This window comes from Tricharina praecox, assembly GCF_024521635.1.
Source record: "Tricharina praecox strain CBS 144465 chromosome Unknown BZA05scaffold_1, whole genome shotgun sequence".
Classification (NCBI taxonomy): domain Eukaryota; kingdom Fungi; phylum Ascomycota; class Pezizomycetes; order Pezizales; family Pyronemataceae; genus Tricharina; species Tricharina praecox.
The window spans coordinates 141,968-152,995 of NW_026250403.1; the positions used below are offsets into that span (position 1 = coordinate 141,968).

General features: G+C 57.2%; 5 protein-coding genes and 1 non-coding gene across 6 annotated transcripts; 2 read left to right on the forward strand and 4 right to left on the reverse strand.

The window, feature by feature from the left end:
- The first annotated feature begins 814 nt into the window (after nucleotides 1–814).
- BZA05DRAFT_380930 (Alpha/Beta hydrolase protein) lies at nucleotides 815–2,308 on the forward strand. The gene has a single exon (XM_051481940.1). It carries the CDS (start codon nucleotides 929–931, stop codon nucleotides 2,051–2,053), a length of 1,125 nt encoding a protein of 374 aa, XP_051343948.1. The 5' UTR covers nucleotides 815–928; the 3' UTR covers nucleotides 2,054–2,308.
- A 1,134-nt stretch (nucleotides 2,309–3,442) lies between these two features.
- BZA05DRAFT_t22 lies at nucleotides 3,443–3,528 on the reverse strand. The gene has a single exon. It is a non-coding gene; the product is annotated as a tRNA-Arg (tRNA).
- Nucleotides 3,529–3,579: 51 nt separating this feature from the next.
- On the reverse strand, nucleotides 3,580–4,976 carry BZA05DRAFT_380931 (WD40-repeat-containing domain protein). The gene has a single exon (XM_051481941.1). The coding sequence runs from the start codon at nucleotides 4,947–4,949 to the stop codon at nucleotides 3,615–3,617; it is 1,335 nt and encodes a 444-aa protein (XP_051343949.1). The 5' UTR covers nucleotides 4,950–4,976; the 3' UTR covers nucleotides 3,580–3,614.
- Nucleotides 4,977–5,109: 133 nt separating this feature from the next.
- On the forward strand, nucleotides 5,110–7,086 carry BZA05DRAFT_836 (putative diphthamide synthesis protein-domain-containing protein). The gene has a single exon (XM_051488697.1). The coding sequence runs from the start codon at nucleotides 5,243–5,245 to the stop codon at nucleotides 6,842–6,844; it is 1,602 nt and encodes a 533-aa protein (XP_051343950.1). The 5' UTR covers nucleotides 5,110–5,242; the 3' UTR covers nucleotides 6,845–7,086.
- BZA05DRAFT_795 (nucleolar protein 12-domain-containing protein) lies at nucleotides 6,930–7,913 on the reverse strand. The gene is made up of 2 exons (XM_051488644.1): nucleotides 7,617–7,913; nucleotides 6,930–7,542 (listed from the first exon to the last, which is right to left on the reverse strand). The coding sequence occupies exons 1-2, from the start codon at nucleotides 7,785–7,787 to the stop codon at nucleotides 7,015–7,017; spliced, it is 699 nt and encodes a 232-aa protein (XP_051343951.1). The 5' UTR covers nucleotides 7,788–7,913; the 3' UTR covers nucleotides 6,930–7,014.
- A 457-nt stretch (nucleotides 7,914–8,370) lies between these two features.
- Nucleotides 8,371–9,022, reverse strand: BZA05DRAFT_330219 (uncharacterized protein; the record flags this gene model as incomplete). The annotated part of the gene is made up of 2 exons (XM_051480524.1): nucleotides 8,371–8,852; nucleotides 8,920–9,022. 2 exons carry the CDS (start codon nucleotides 9,020–9,022, stop codon nucleotides 8,371–8,373), a joined length of 585 nt encoding a protein of 194 aa, XP_051343952.1.
- Between the last annotated feature and the right edge of the window lie 2,006 nt (nucleotides 9,023–11,028).

An 11,028-nucleotide genomic window follows, 5' to 3' on the forward strand; every position in this document is an offset into this window, starting at 1 on the left:
AATATATCCCACGGTGATGGACAAAGCGGCAACTCACGGCTTCAGTACTGCGCGAGAGGGCATTAAGTGCCATATAGTAAAAGATGTGCAGAAAACTGGAGGCAGCTACGGCTTCATGTCGCTGCCTCGGCTTGCCGTGCATTGTATCGGATTGGAATGGCCTGGTTCCGGACAGTGACGGACCGATATATTGATGTTCTGCGTGACCTTTCGAAGTAGATATGATCATCACTGAACGGCCTTCCCATCGTACAGCATAATGTTAGTCCAGTAGTGCCTAGTTCATGTAAAGTCTCTCCGGGACTCACTCGCAATCGTGCCCGGAGTCCGGGGGCTTTGCTACCGGCAGTATTTTATTGCAAGCGCTATAAACACGACCGGCTATCCGGCGAAGACCTACTCTCCGTGTGAGATCACCTCTGCTTTGTGTCGGGCTGGATGTCTCGGCTGTAACAAATTGCGTGGGATCGGAATGCGAGCCGTAGGAATCGTTGTGATATTCTTCGTCTAATCGTTTGCGTGATCCTCAGGAAAACAGAATGAGGCCTTAGGCGTTATTGTTGGGCCTGAGGATTCAAGGCTCACTAGCCAAGAGACTGCCATCCACCTCGCAAACTCACGATGCCCATTGTCTAGTCAACAGCGAAATTTGCTTCCTACTCGAGAGACTTGAGGGCCTGGCGTGATAGCTGCGTGGCAGAGTGATTGTGATTTCGTGACGTACTCAAGCACTTACATGACTAACTAGCGGAAAGCCACCCACTGAATTCCTCCAATCACATGGATACAGTTTCCCGCGGTTCATCGGAATTGACCAGCCCTAACCGCTAGCGCACCAAACATTTGCCCCGCCAGCAACCTCCACACCTGTGCCCGGCCATCACCACCATCGCCCGCCTACGCCCGCCTCCGCAATCCGCCAACCACAATGTCGACCGTCACCGACACCCTACTCCGGCACTACAACGCTCTCTACTCCTGTCCCTTCCACCAGACCGTTCTCGCCACCACCGTCCTGGGGCTCACCACCTCCTACCTCCTCCTGCGCTCCACAGCACCGCCCCCCCGCAGCATTCCCTCGCCACGCATCAAGCCCCCCACCGCGGCGACCCCCTACCCGCCCACCATCCTCCCAGGCGCGCGCCTCATCTCGACTCCGCATGGCACCATAAACGTCGCGGAATTCGGCCCGCCCCACGGGCGCAAGATCCTGCTGATCCACGGGATCAGCACGCCGTCGATCGTCTTCGCGAGTCTCGCGCAGGCGCTCGCCAGCGATGGGTACAGGGTGATGGTGTTCGACCTGTTCGGCCGCGGGTATTCCGACGCACCGACGGACGTGCACTACGACGAACGCCTGTTCTCGACGCAGATCCTGTATGCGCTGTACGCCTCGCCGCTGGAGTGGGATCGCTTCTCCGTGGTCGGGTACAGTCTCGGCGGCGGGATTGCGGTCGCGTTCGCCGCACATTTCGCTCAGAGAATCGAGAGCCTGGTCCTGTTCGCGCCCGCGGGATTGCTGAAGGGGAATGGCCTCGGGTATTTGACAAAACTGGCGAGGGGCGGATGGGTGCCGAAGGCGATTGAGACGTGGATGCTCGGGCGACGGCTGGCCACTAGGGAGGCGGCGCATAAGAAGGATGCGCCGAATGAGGATGGGATGAATTATTCCAATGTGATGAAGTGGCAGGCGGCGGAACATAAAGGGTTTGTCAAAGCGTTTGCGAGCTCGTTCAGATACGGCCCCATATATGACCGTCAGGAGGAGTGGCGCGCGGTGGGAAAGGCCGGCATCGCGAAGATGGGTGTGCTGATCGGCGAGGGGGATGATGTCGTTCCGCCCGCTCTGTTGGGGGAGATGGTTACGCTGCTGGGTGGGCAGGAGAGAGTCAGGGGGGAGATTCTGGTGGGCGCGGGACATAATCTGGTTAGAGAGAGATGGAGGGAATGTGCGGATTTCGTGGGCGACGTGGTTGGTGACCCGGAGGGCTCCGATGATGGCTACGACGACGATGCTATGACTGCTAGTACTAGCACTTTCGGCGACTTTTAGGTGGATATATGATGGACCAGACAAAAAGGAAAGACAAGTGAATGGCGAGCTGATGACTGCCTGGTTTAGACTGAAGTTTTGTATGTATATAAGCATGGCGAGGATGTGGACGTGTGTATTGTAGATATCCCTCTGGTTAGTTAGAGACGAGGGGGTGATTTGGAAAGGCGAGAAGACGGACAGAACGGGTTGGTTAAAGAGTCACAAAAAAAAGTTGCATCTCCTCCTCACTTCTCATACCAAGCACTGAATTCCATTTATTATCACATCGATTCATGGCCAAATCCACCTAGTTTCCACACCCTTATGTCTAACGCCCAATCCCCTCCCTATAGAACTCTCCGCCTCCCTCAGTGTACACTCGGCGCAAAGCCGATTCCCACACTGCTCACACCAGCACCAATAGTCGACGCTACAGAACCTGCAGCTCCTGCCTTCCTTTCCGAACCTCATCTGGTCCGCGGGCGTGGTCACGGTATCCTCGGGGATGCACGAGACCGGCTTCGGATCCTGGAACGGGGCAATAGTCTCGATGCGTTGGCGCTCGACGGCGCACTCGCGGCGGACGCAGAGGGGGACGGCGCATTTGCGGGCGACGTGCGCGGGGAGAACGCACGTGCACGGCACGGGCAGCTCGCGGAAGTGGTGGTAGTGCTCGTTGATTGTCGGGTGCGGGAGGGATTTGCGGCGGTGGCGGTCGGGCGCCGGGCTGGAAGGGTCGATGATTGTTGCGGCTCGAACGCGCGCGGAGGGTTCGTCTCTTGTTGCTGCGGGGTCGGTCATGAATCTGTTGAAGGGGCCGTAGCGAATGGTTTGTGGTGGTGGTGGAGGTCCGGGGAAGGAGTGGGATCGGTCTCGCTCCTTCTGTCCCTTTGGGGGTGACGGTGGAGGGGTGTTGTATTCAAGGGTCGACCTGAAAACCGGGGTCGCCATTCTAATGGTTACTACTTGTTGTGCCTGGTGGAGTTGTATAGATAGACGGTACTGGTGAATATTTCGTGGACAGGTTGATCGGAGAGGGTTACATTGTGGTCGGTTGGGGAGTGATCACTCTGTCACTCGTAGGTTATGAGTTTGGGGCGAGTGATTCAATGTGAAACTTCGCAGGAGCTAGGGATCTTGTTGCACCCAACCTGGTGCTATCCCGATGAACCAGGATTTATACTTGTTACATACCACGGGGCAGCAGCTAAGGCCCTGTTCATCTTACATTATCTCATTCCTAGTACCATCCAAAGAAGGGGAGGAGTCTCCATCCTCAACCACTACCATCACCACCATGCTGCAAAAATCAACGAGAGCACAGATAATTGGAGTCTGATGGGATGGCGGCAAAAACTAATGTGTAGAGGAGGTATCACTAGACAGCCCGAGCGAGAAGCAAAAGAACGACCACAATGGGACTCGAACCCACAACCTCGGACTGTATCTTATATGGATAGGAGGTCCGCGCGCTACCATTGCGCCATGCAGCCATCGGTATTAGTCATGGTCAATTAACAGATATGAGGAGCAGTTCTTAAGCCGCCGGAATTTGACATGTTCTGAACGTACCGTACACCTAATCCAGCCCTGAAAAGCTGTTGACATTCCTCACACCCGCGCTCTTCGCCTTACCCTTTCCACCCTTCCGCTTCTTCTTCTTCCTCTTCTTCTTCTCCTTCTCATCGTCACTATCCTCACTATCTGCCGCATCACTATCACTCGCTTCATCACTATCCTCCTCGTCGTTTCGCCTCTTCCTCCCCTCAGCCTCCGCCTCCTGCTCCTCGGAAGGACTCCACACCTTCACAACCTGCCCGCCACCACTAACAATGCGTCCCTCACAATCAATGCCGAGTGCACTAACCCCCTCCTCGAGGCCCTCGTCATAGTCGCCCCTCTTAACCCTCGCATTCGCTGCTCTCCGCGCCTCATCGGCACTAACTGAATGCGCCATCGTAGCAACAACCTTATTCCCACCCATCTTCACAATGCGCACCTTCCCGTCGCCACTCCCGGCCGCAAAGAAAGTTCCCCAGCCGGCGCCAACCACCTCAAAATCACCGCCCAGCGCAAGTACGGAGTCGATACTATCCCCGGTCGACCGACTCAGCGGAATCCGTTCCTGATGGTCCTCCCAGAATCCCTTGTTCCACGTCGTCACCACGCCGGCCGCAGTACCGGTCAACAGCTTTTCGGAGCCGCCCGTGTTCTTGCTGGGCGCGTTGGCGACGAACGCCGTGCAGAGGATCTCATCTTCTTGCGGCTCGGAGCGGGCAAGGACCTTCCCGGGCTTCCGCACATCGAGGTGGGACAGACTGGTGTCGCCTGTGGCGGCGAATTGGCGTGGGAAGCCGGTGGTTGATGCGGCGGTTACGGGGAGGGCGAGGAGAGAGGAAATGTAATCCTCGTGTACGTGCTTCCAGGACGCGGCGGGGCCGGCGGAGGTCAGTGTCGAGGGCGTGCGCAGGTCGTACAAGTGGATGTTTCCATCGTCTGTGCCGGCGAGGAGGTGGACTGGTGACAACGGGAGAAGCGTGGTGGGTGCGTCAGATGCGCTGGGGAGAAGTGATTTGGAGATTACGCGCCCCGTCGAGGAGTCTGCGGCTTTGATCAGACCGTCGATGCCGTCGGTGTAGAGGACGCTGCCGTCGGAGCTGTAAACGGCGGCACGACAAGAGCCTTTGTGACGGCGTGTTTTCCAGGCGATTGTGAAGGGATCTCCTGAAGCGGCGGGAGTGGTGACCACATCGTCGTCCTCGTCTTCATCTTTCTCTTCGGGGGTGCTGGGCCAGGTGTAGGTGTAGACATGGCCTGAGCAAAGCGCGGCAGTGATCAGGGGTGCTGTAGGGTGCACGGCAAGCGCGAAGAGATCGGACGGAAGCCGTATCGAGCGTGAGTTGTAGGAGGCCATTCTCGCTGGTGGTTGTGGGTCGTGCGTCTGAAGTCAAAATAAGTTTCGTGAAATTTAACCAAAGTTGAGTCGAATTGTGCGACTAACCAATCCCTGTTCTTGTGTGACCCTGGGACCCTCTCTAGCACCCCACGCTCAATGACGGAAGTGGGGTGAATCGCGAAGACATTTCTGCTGGAGATTCCTCAGACGATTCCGCCATCTCCGACTGCACCGTCCATTCGATTGATCCACGACCATACCTACCCAGGAGGACTGCTTCGCCCACCCCCATTATCCCCCAAAGATCGAAGATGACAACCACACCACCAGCATCACCGCCCCCGCCACCGAGCACGGCACCCGTCCTCTCCACCCCCGACGACCACGCCTTCCAAGCCTCCTTCGTCGATGCTCCCTCAGTGCTCTCTCACACCCACCTCAGCGACGATGATTTCCGCGCAATGTATGAGATCCCGCGCACGATCTCTGAAATTCTCGCAGGCGACTACCAGCGCATCGCGCTACAATTCCCCGATGAGCGTTTGAAGGACAGTGCGCGTGTGTACTCCATGTTGCATCAGGCTGTCAACATCACCACTTCCGAAGAAGGGAAAGAAGAGCGGAAAATCTACATCCTCGCCGACACCTCATATTCGGCCTGTTGCGTCGACGAGATTGCCGCCGAACATGCCTCCGCCGATGTTCTCGTGCATTACGGAAGATCGTGTCTTTCTCCGACCATGCGCCTACCGGTGATCTACGTCTTCACGAGCAATCCGCTGGATATTCTACTTGCAGTCGAGGGGTTTAGAAAGACGTACACCGAGCTGGATGCGAAGATCCTGCTGGTGGCGGATGTTACCTACGCCTCCCACACCGCGCCGCTGTATTCCGCGCTGAAGGAGCTGGGCTACACCAACCTCTTCACGACGGAGATAATCCACAGGCCCGCATCGCTCCTTCCCAACCGGACACTACCCTCCGACTGCGATAGTGAGGACAAAATCCGAGACTGGTCACTCTTCCACATCTCCTCGCCCCTCCCCTCCCTCCTCCTTATCCTCTCCTCGCGCGTCCAGCAAATCCACTACCTCGACCCCAGTACCCACATCGTGCACAGCACGCTCTCCTCCGCGCTCCTCCGCCGCCGCTACGCCCTCCTCTCGCACGCCAAATCCGCCGGCATAATCGGCATCCTGATCAACACGCTAAACATCACACACTACCTTCCTATGATCTCGCACCTGAAATCGCAGATCCGCGCGGCCGGTAGGAAGAGCTATCTTGTGGTCGTAGGCAAGGTGAACGTGGAGAAGGTCGCGAATTTCTCCGAGATAGAGGTGTGGGTCGGTATTGGATGCTGGGAGCAGGGTGTTGTGGGCGGTGTCGAGGGTAGAGACTGGTATAGACCTGTAATCACGCCGTGGGAGCTGGGAATCGCGCTTGGCGAGAGGGAGTGGACGGGTGGGTGGGTGGCGGATTTTGCGGAGGTTCTGAGGATTGATACAGAGCGGATGGAAGGGGAGGAGAGTAAGCGGGAGGAAGAGGGGGTGCAAGAAGAGGAAGAAGAGGAGGATAGTGATGAAGACGCACCCCCGGAATATGACCTGCGGACAGGCCGGTACATTTCTACTGCATGGCCACTGGGGCGAACCACTAAGTCTTCTTCAACACAAGCCACAAAAGCGGAGAAAACATCATCTGCGCTGACTACTACGTCAAATCGCCAGAAGGAGCTGGTTGCGGCTGGAGGTGTGATCTCTCCTGCTGCGATGTTCCTGAGGGATAAGCGGACGTGGCAGGGCCTGGGGAGTGATCTGGAGGCGCCCGAAGATGGTGGGGCGCTCGTTGAGGAGGGGAGGAGTGGTGTCGCTCGGGGATATGTGGTCGGCAAGGAAGGAGAGAGACATTAGAGTAGCTTTGTTTATATTATCGGGTTTCTGGGGAAAGACTGGCTGTGGTGGAACTGCAATGGTGTTGCTGGGCTCAGGTATCTCCGGATGATTTCCAGCCCACTGCGCACCACCTTCAGCGGGTTGGCATTACAATGACACAAAAAAGGTATATTACAACAGTCTTATTCCTACTTCTTCGGCTTTCCTTTTCCACTCGGCTTTTTCTCGTCCCCCTTCTCTCCCTTGAACTTCGCTCTCTCTTTCGACTTCCTCTGCTTGAGCTTGAACCTATCGGCCCTGCGCTCAGTCGCATTGAGGTACCTGAACTTCTTCTTCTTCTCCTTCTTCTTTTTCGGCCACTTCTTCTTCTCCTTCCCATCCTTCCCATCCTCTCCCTCCTTCGCCTCCGCATCGCCCTCCCCCTCGCCCTCCACTTTCTCCTCCTTCTCCTCCTCAGAATCCGCATCCAAATCCATCTCCTGCACAGTAACAGTCGTGAACTTGTCCTCGTCGACATAGAGCTCCTTGGTATCCAACTTCACTACCACAGCCTCGTCGCCGATCCCGTCCCACTCGCCATCCTCGTCGTCGCCTCCCACCTCCTCCTCGTCATCAGACTCCCACGTCCCGCCCGCCGCAACCCGCGCAGACCGTCGCGCAGCTTTCTGCCCCGCCTCCACGAGCTCCTCCAGTTCCTCTTTTCGTTGCTCCCGCAACTATCGCATCTGTCAGCCACCAGCGCGCAAGACGGGGAGGGGAAGGGGAGGGAGGAGGGGGGAAAAGAACGAACTTGTTTCCGAGCGTCCTTAGCGGCAAGCTTATCGACGGCCGCGGCGGCCTCTTTCGCCTTCGCGATGCGCTGCAGCTTGCGCTTGTGGAAGCCCGTGAGGTACTCTGTGCGCGCCTCGCGGTCGAACGTGATCTCGGCGGGGCGCTCGGGAAGTTTGCGTTTTGGCGGCATGGTCGGTCGTGGAGTATGTGGTGTGTGGTGGGGGTATGTGTGGTTGCTGGTGAAGCGTGGTTACTTGGGAGGTGATGTCGAAGATCTGGAGGGAAGAATTAGATAATGTTAGCGCGAAGGCAGGGGTCAGTGCTTGCGCGTGCTAGTGCGCTGAGGTTGCGTTAAAGTTATCTTATCGTCACCCACATCAGACCATCGCTTCGTCTCGCAGCGTGGCTTCCTGGTGGAAAGTGCAGTCATGCTTATATACTTCTTACATGCTATCGATCCTTGGAATCGCTGGAAATAATCTTGCACTGAGATTGATGGCTCGCCTACTATAGTGGCATGATTTTTGACACACGGTTGCCAGGACCGGCCGTTCAACCACTGCTCGTAGGTATCATAAATGACGTCTCGCCAGTTCAGTTCCCTCTTGGCCACAATCGCACCACACAGCGCCATTGGGAATAATCAGTCACTTGCACCAAAGGTCACTCGCTTTCAATTTCCCCGACCAAGCAGCCAATGGGCCGTCCGCATCTGTCAATATAGAGTAGATACAAACTAGTAGCTGCCGCGTAACTATGTCTCCCCATCTCCCTCACTTCCTATTACAATTCCCCAAGCACTGGCCGGGCTTATCGCCATAGAGCACACCACAGCTGTAACAAAACTCGGCCGAGCACCTGCACGTCATGTGCAGGCAGCCCTCCTTCCTCTCGACGACAGTCTTGCACTTGGGACACTCCATCCAGCGCTGCTGCTTCACGAGGTTCCTCACCATCTGGCCCTCCTTATCCTCCGTGCAGATGCCGCTGTGCGAGGCCTTCCTGCAGTGCCGGCACACGGCCGTCGCGCATTTGGGGCAGCTGCCCGTGTCGCCCCGGATACCGGCGGGCGGGATGAAACTGCTGCAGTTGGGCGCGGGGCAGTAGAGGGGATTGGGCGTGTCGAGCTCGAGCAGCATGAGGCGGTAGGAGGCCACGAACTCGGGGGTTATGTGTGTCCCTGCGAGGCCTATATCGACGCGCTGCGAGCAGCAGGTGAAGGGCTTCTTGTCTTTGAGGGCGATGTTGAAGGGGGCTTTTGTTTGCACGAGTCAGTATGCGATGTGTAGTGGTGGTATCCGGGTGAGGGGGGGGGGACTAACCTTTCAGACAATCGACACTCACGCAATAGGCATGTTCACACGACAAAATGATCATGTCCGTCTTATCGTACTCCTCTGTGCAAACCACGCACTCCGACACCATCTCTCTACGGATTCTCTCCCTCTCCGCGTCCACGACGCGGATCCTCTCCTGCTCCTCCTCCTCAATCTTTCGCTTCAACTCCTCATACTCCATCCTCAGCCGATTATCCTCCTCCTCCTCCTCGCGATCCCACTGCTCGGCCAGCAGACGATCACTATCCATCTGCGCCTCAAAAGCAGCCGCCCACTCATCCCTGACGCGCCGTGCAACGGCCTCCTGCTCCTGCATTATCCGGTCCTCCTGTTCCTGCATCCAGCGTGCGTGCGCCATATCTCGCTCACGACGGATCTGAGCTTTGCCGCCGTGTAATTCGAATTCAGCCAGCAAGCTCCGCTGCTCCTCCACCAGTCGAGCATACTCCTCGTCCGTGTCTTCATCGCTATCGTAGTCATCGTCGGAATCCAGATCCGCGCGGGCTAAGTGCGCAGCATATGCAAGGTCCGCGGCGTACTGCGCTTCCGGCCGCGCTTGCTCCTTCTCCTCCGACGGGATATCGTCGCTATCGTCATCCTCGCTGCCATAATCCCCGCTGCTATCATCATCGCAGTCGCCATTCGTCTGTCTGTAAGGAGAGGACGAGAATTCGCGCTGGGCGTCGGTGGTAGGCTCTGGTACAGGGTGGTGGTCCAACCCACCCCAGTGCGTGCCGAAGACGTTGCCGAAGTCCTCTTCCGCTCTCGATGCGAAGGTGGGGCGTGTGGCCGGTTGTGCCCGTTGAATCCGGCTTCGAAAGGGAGTTGTCGGGTACGGGGGACGGGGACCTGATCCCCAAGGGTTCCGGGTGCTGCTGGCTACGGGCGCGGGCGTAGATGCAGTTAATATTACTGGCACTTTGGGAGGAGGTGTGGGCGGCCCCGGCTTGTGGATTGCTCCTGCTACGGGAAGCGGCCCGTCATCGTCGCTGTCGGACGAATAGTCGTTGAAGCTCGGAACATTGGTTCGCGTGCTGTTTGCAAAGCTCGGCACGGTGGGGCGCGTGCCAATTGGTTGGAAGCCGGAGAAAGCCGGTTGTATTTCTTCCGGTGACGGTGGTGTGTTTATCCCTGAGGAGCTGAACCCATCTCGCTCCGGTGAGCTGGACGGAGAGGCGTGCTTTGAACTTGAGGAATGGTAGGTCCTCCTTGGTGCCCTGTAGTCATCGTCTTCCCAGTCTGTGTCTGGCTCGGTGGGCATTGCATATCTTGATGGACGAGACTCGGGCTTGGTCATCGGCCAGGAGTAGTTGTTCTATACACGACTCAGCCGTGCGCAATTGAGCATCATAGGATAAAAGCGAAGGATAGTCTTTACCCCTTCTTCTTCCTCCTCCTCCTCCTCCTCATCCTCCTCTTCCTCCGGCCATGCATGGGCACTCCCAGCTCCGAGAAAAAGTCTTGGACTCGGAACGTTGGGCGGCGAGCAGGTTCCGGACGGGCCAGCAGTGTACTTCGACGAAGCCGGGAACACCATCTGACCGGTGAACGGGTTCAAGAACGGTTCGTCATCGGCACCAGCATCTTCCTGATCGAAGAAAGCGCCAAAAACCTTTCTGTACTCTGCCGGCTCCAGTTCCCACCGGTCCATCTCAGGATCCGGTGGTGGGGCGGGCGGCGCAGTATACGCGGAATCCGTGGCGGCCATCGCCTTGGGTTGCTTAGTGATTACGGCAGCCATTTCGGGGACGACTTTTAGACACCGCTCGACGGTTTCGAGGTGGATGCGCCGCTGCCGCTCGAGCTCCTCGTCGCTGGATGTGGCTGGGTTTTTGCCCTTGCGTGGAAGTGTCGAGTCTTGCTGCGACTCCTGCGACTCCAGGCTTTGTCGCCAGAGGGTGAGCGCCTCGTAGAGAGTGGTGGCGGCGTCCGAGGAGGATACCATTGTTCATGTGTTTGGATTCACGGTTGAAGAACGAGAGGGGAATTTAGACTCTGAGGAGATGGGGGGGGGGGATATAACCGCTGAGCTTGAGGTAGGCAGCAGTCCCCAGTCTGTACATATATAGGTCGGTACTTAGGGCGGCTATCATT

Excerpts from the sequence above, each read along its gene's own strand:
- BZA05DRAFT_380931 (XM_051481941.1), bottom strand. The coding sequence starts at position 4,949 with ATGGCCTCCTACAACTCACGCTCGATACGGCTTCCGTCCGATCTCTTC.
- BZA05DRAFT_836 (XM_051488697.1), top strand. The coding sequence starts at position 5,243 with ATGACAACCACACCACCAGCATCACCGCCCCCGCCACCGAGCACGGCA.
- BZA05DRAFT_795 (XM_051488644.1), bottom strand. The coding sequence starts at position 7,787 with ATGCCGCCAAAACGCAAACTTCCCGAGCGCCCCGCCGAGATCACGTTC. Across the intron at positions 7,543-7,616 it reads CTAAGGACGCTCGGAAACAA|TTGCGGGAGCAACGAAAAGA; the intron begins GTTCGTTCTTTT and ends CAGATGCGATAG.
- BZA05DRAFT_380930 (XM_051481940.1), top strand. The coding sequence starts at position 929 with ATGTCGACCGTCACCGACACCCTACTCCGGCACTACAACGCTCTCTAC.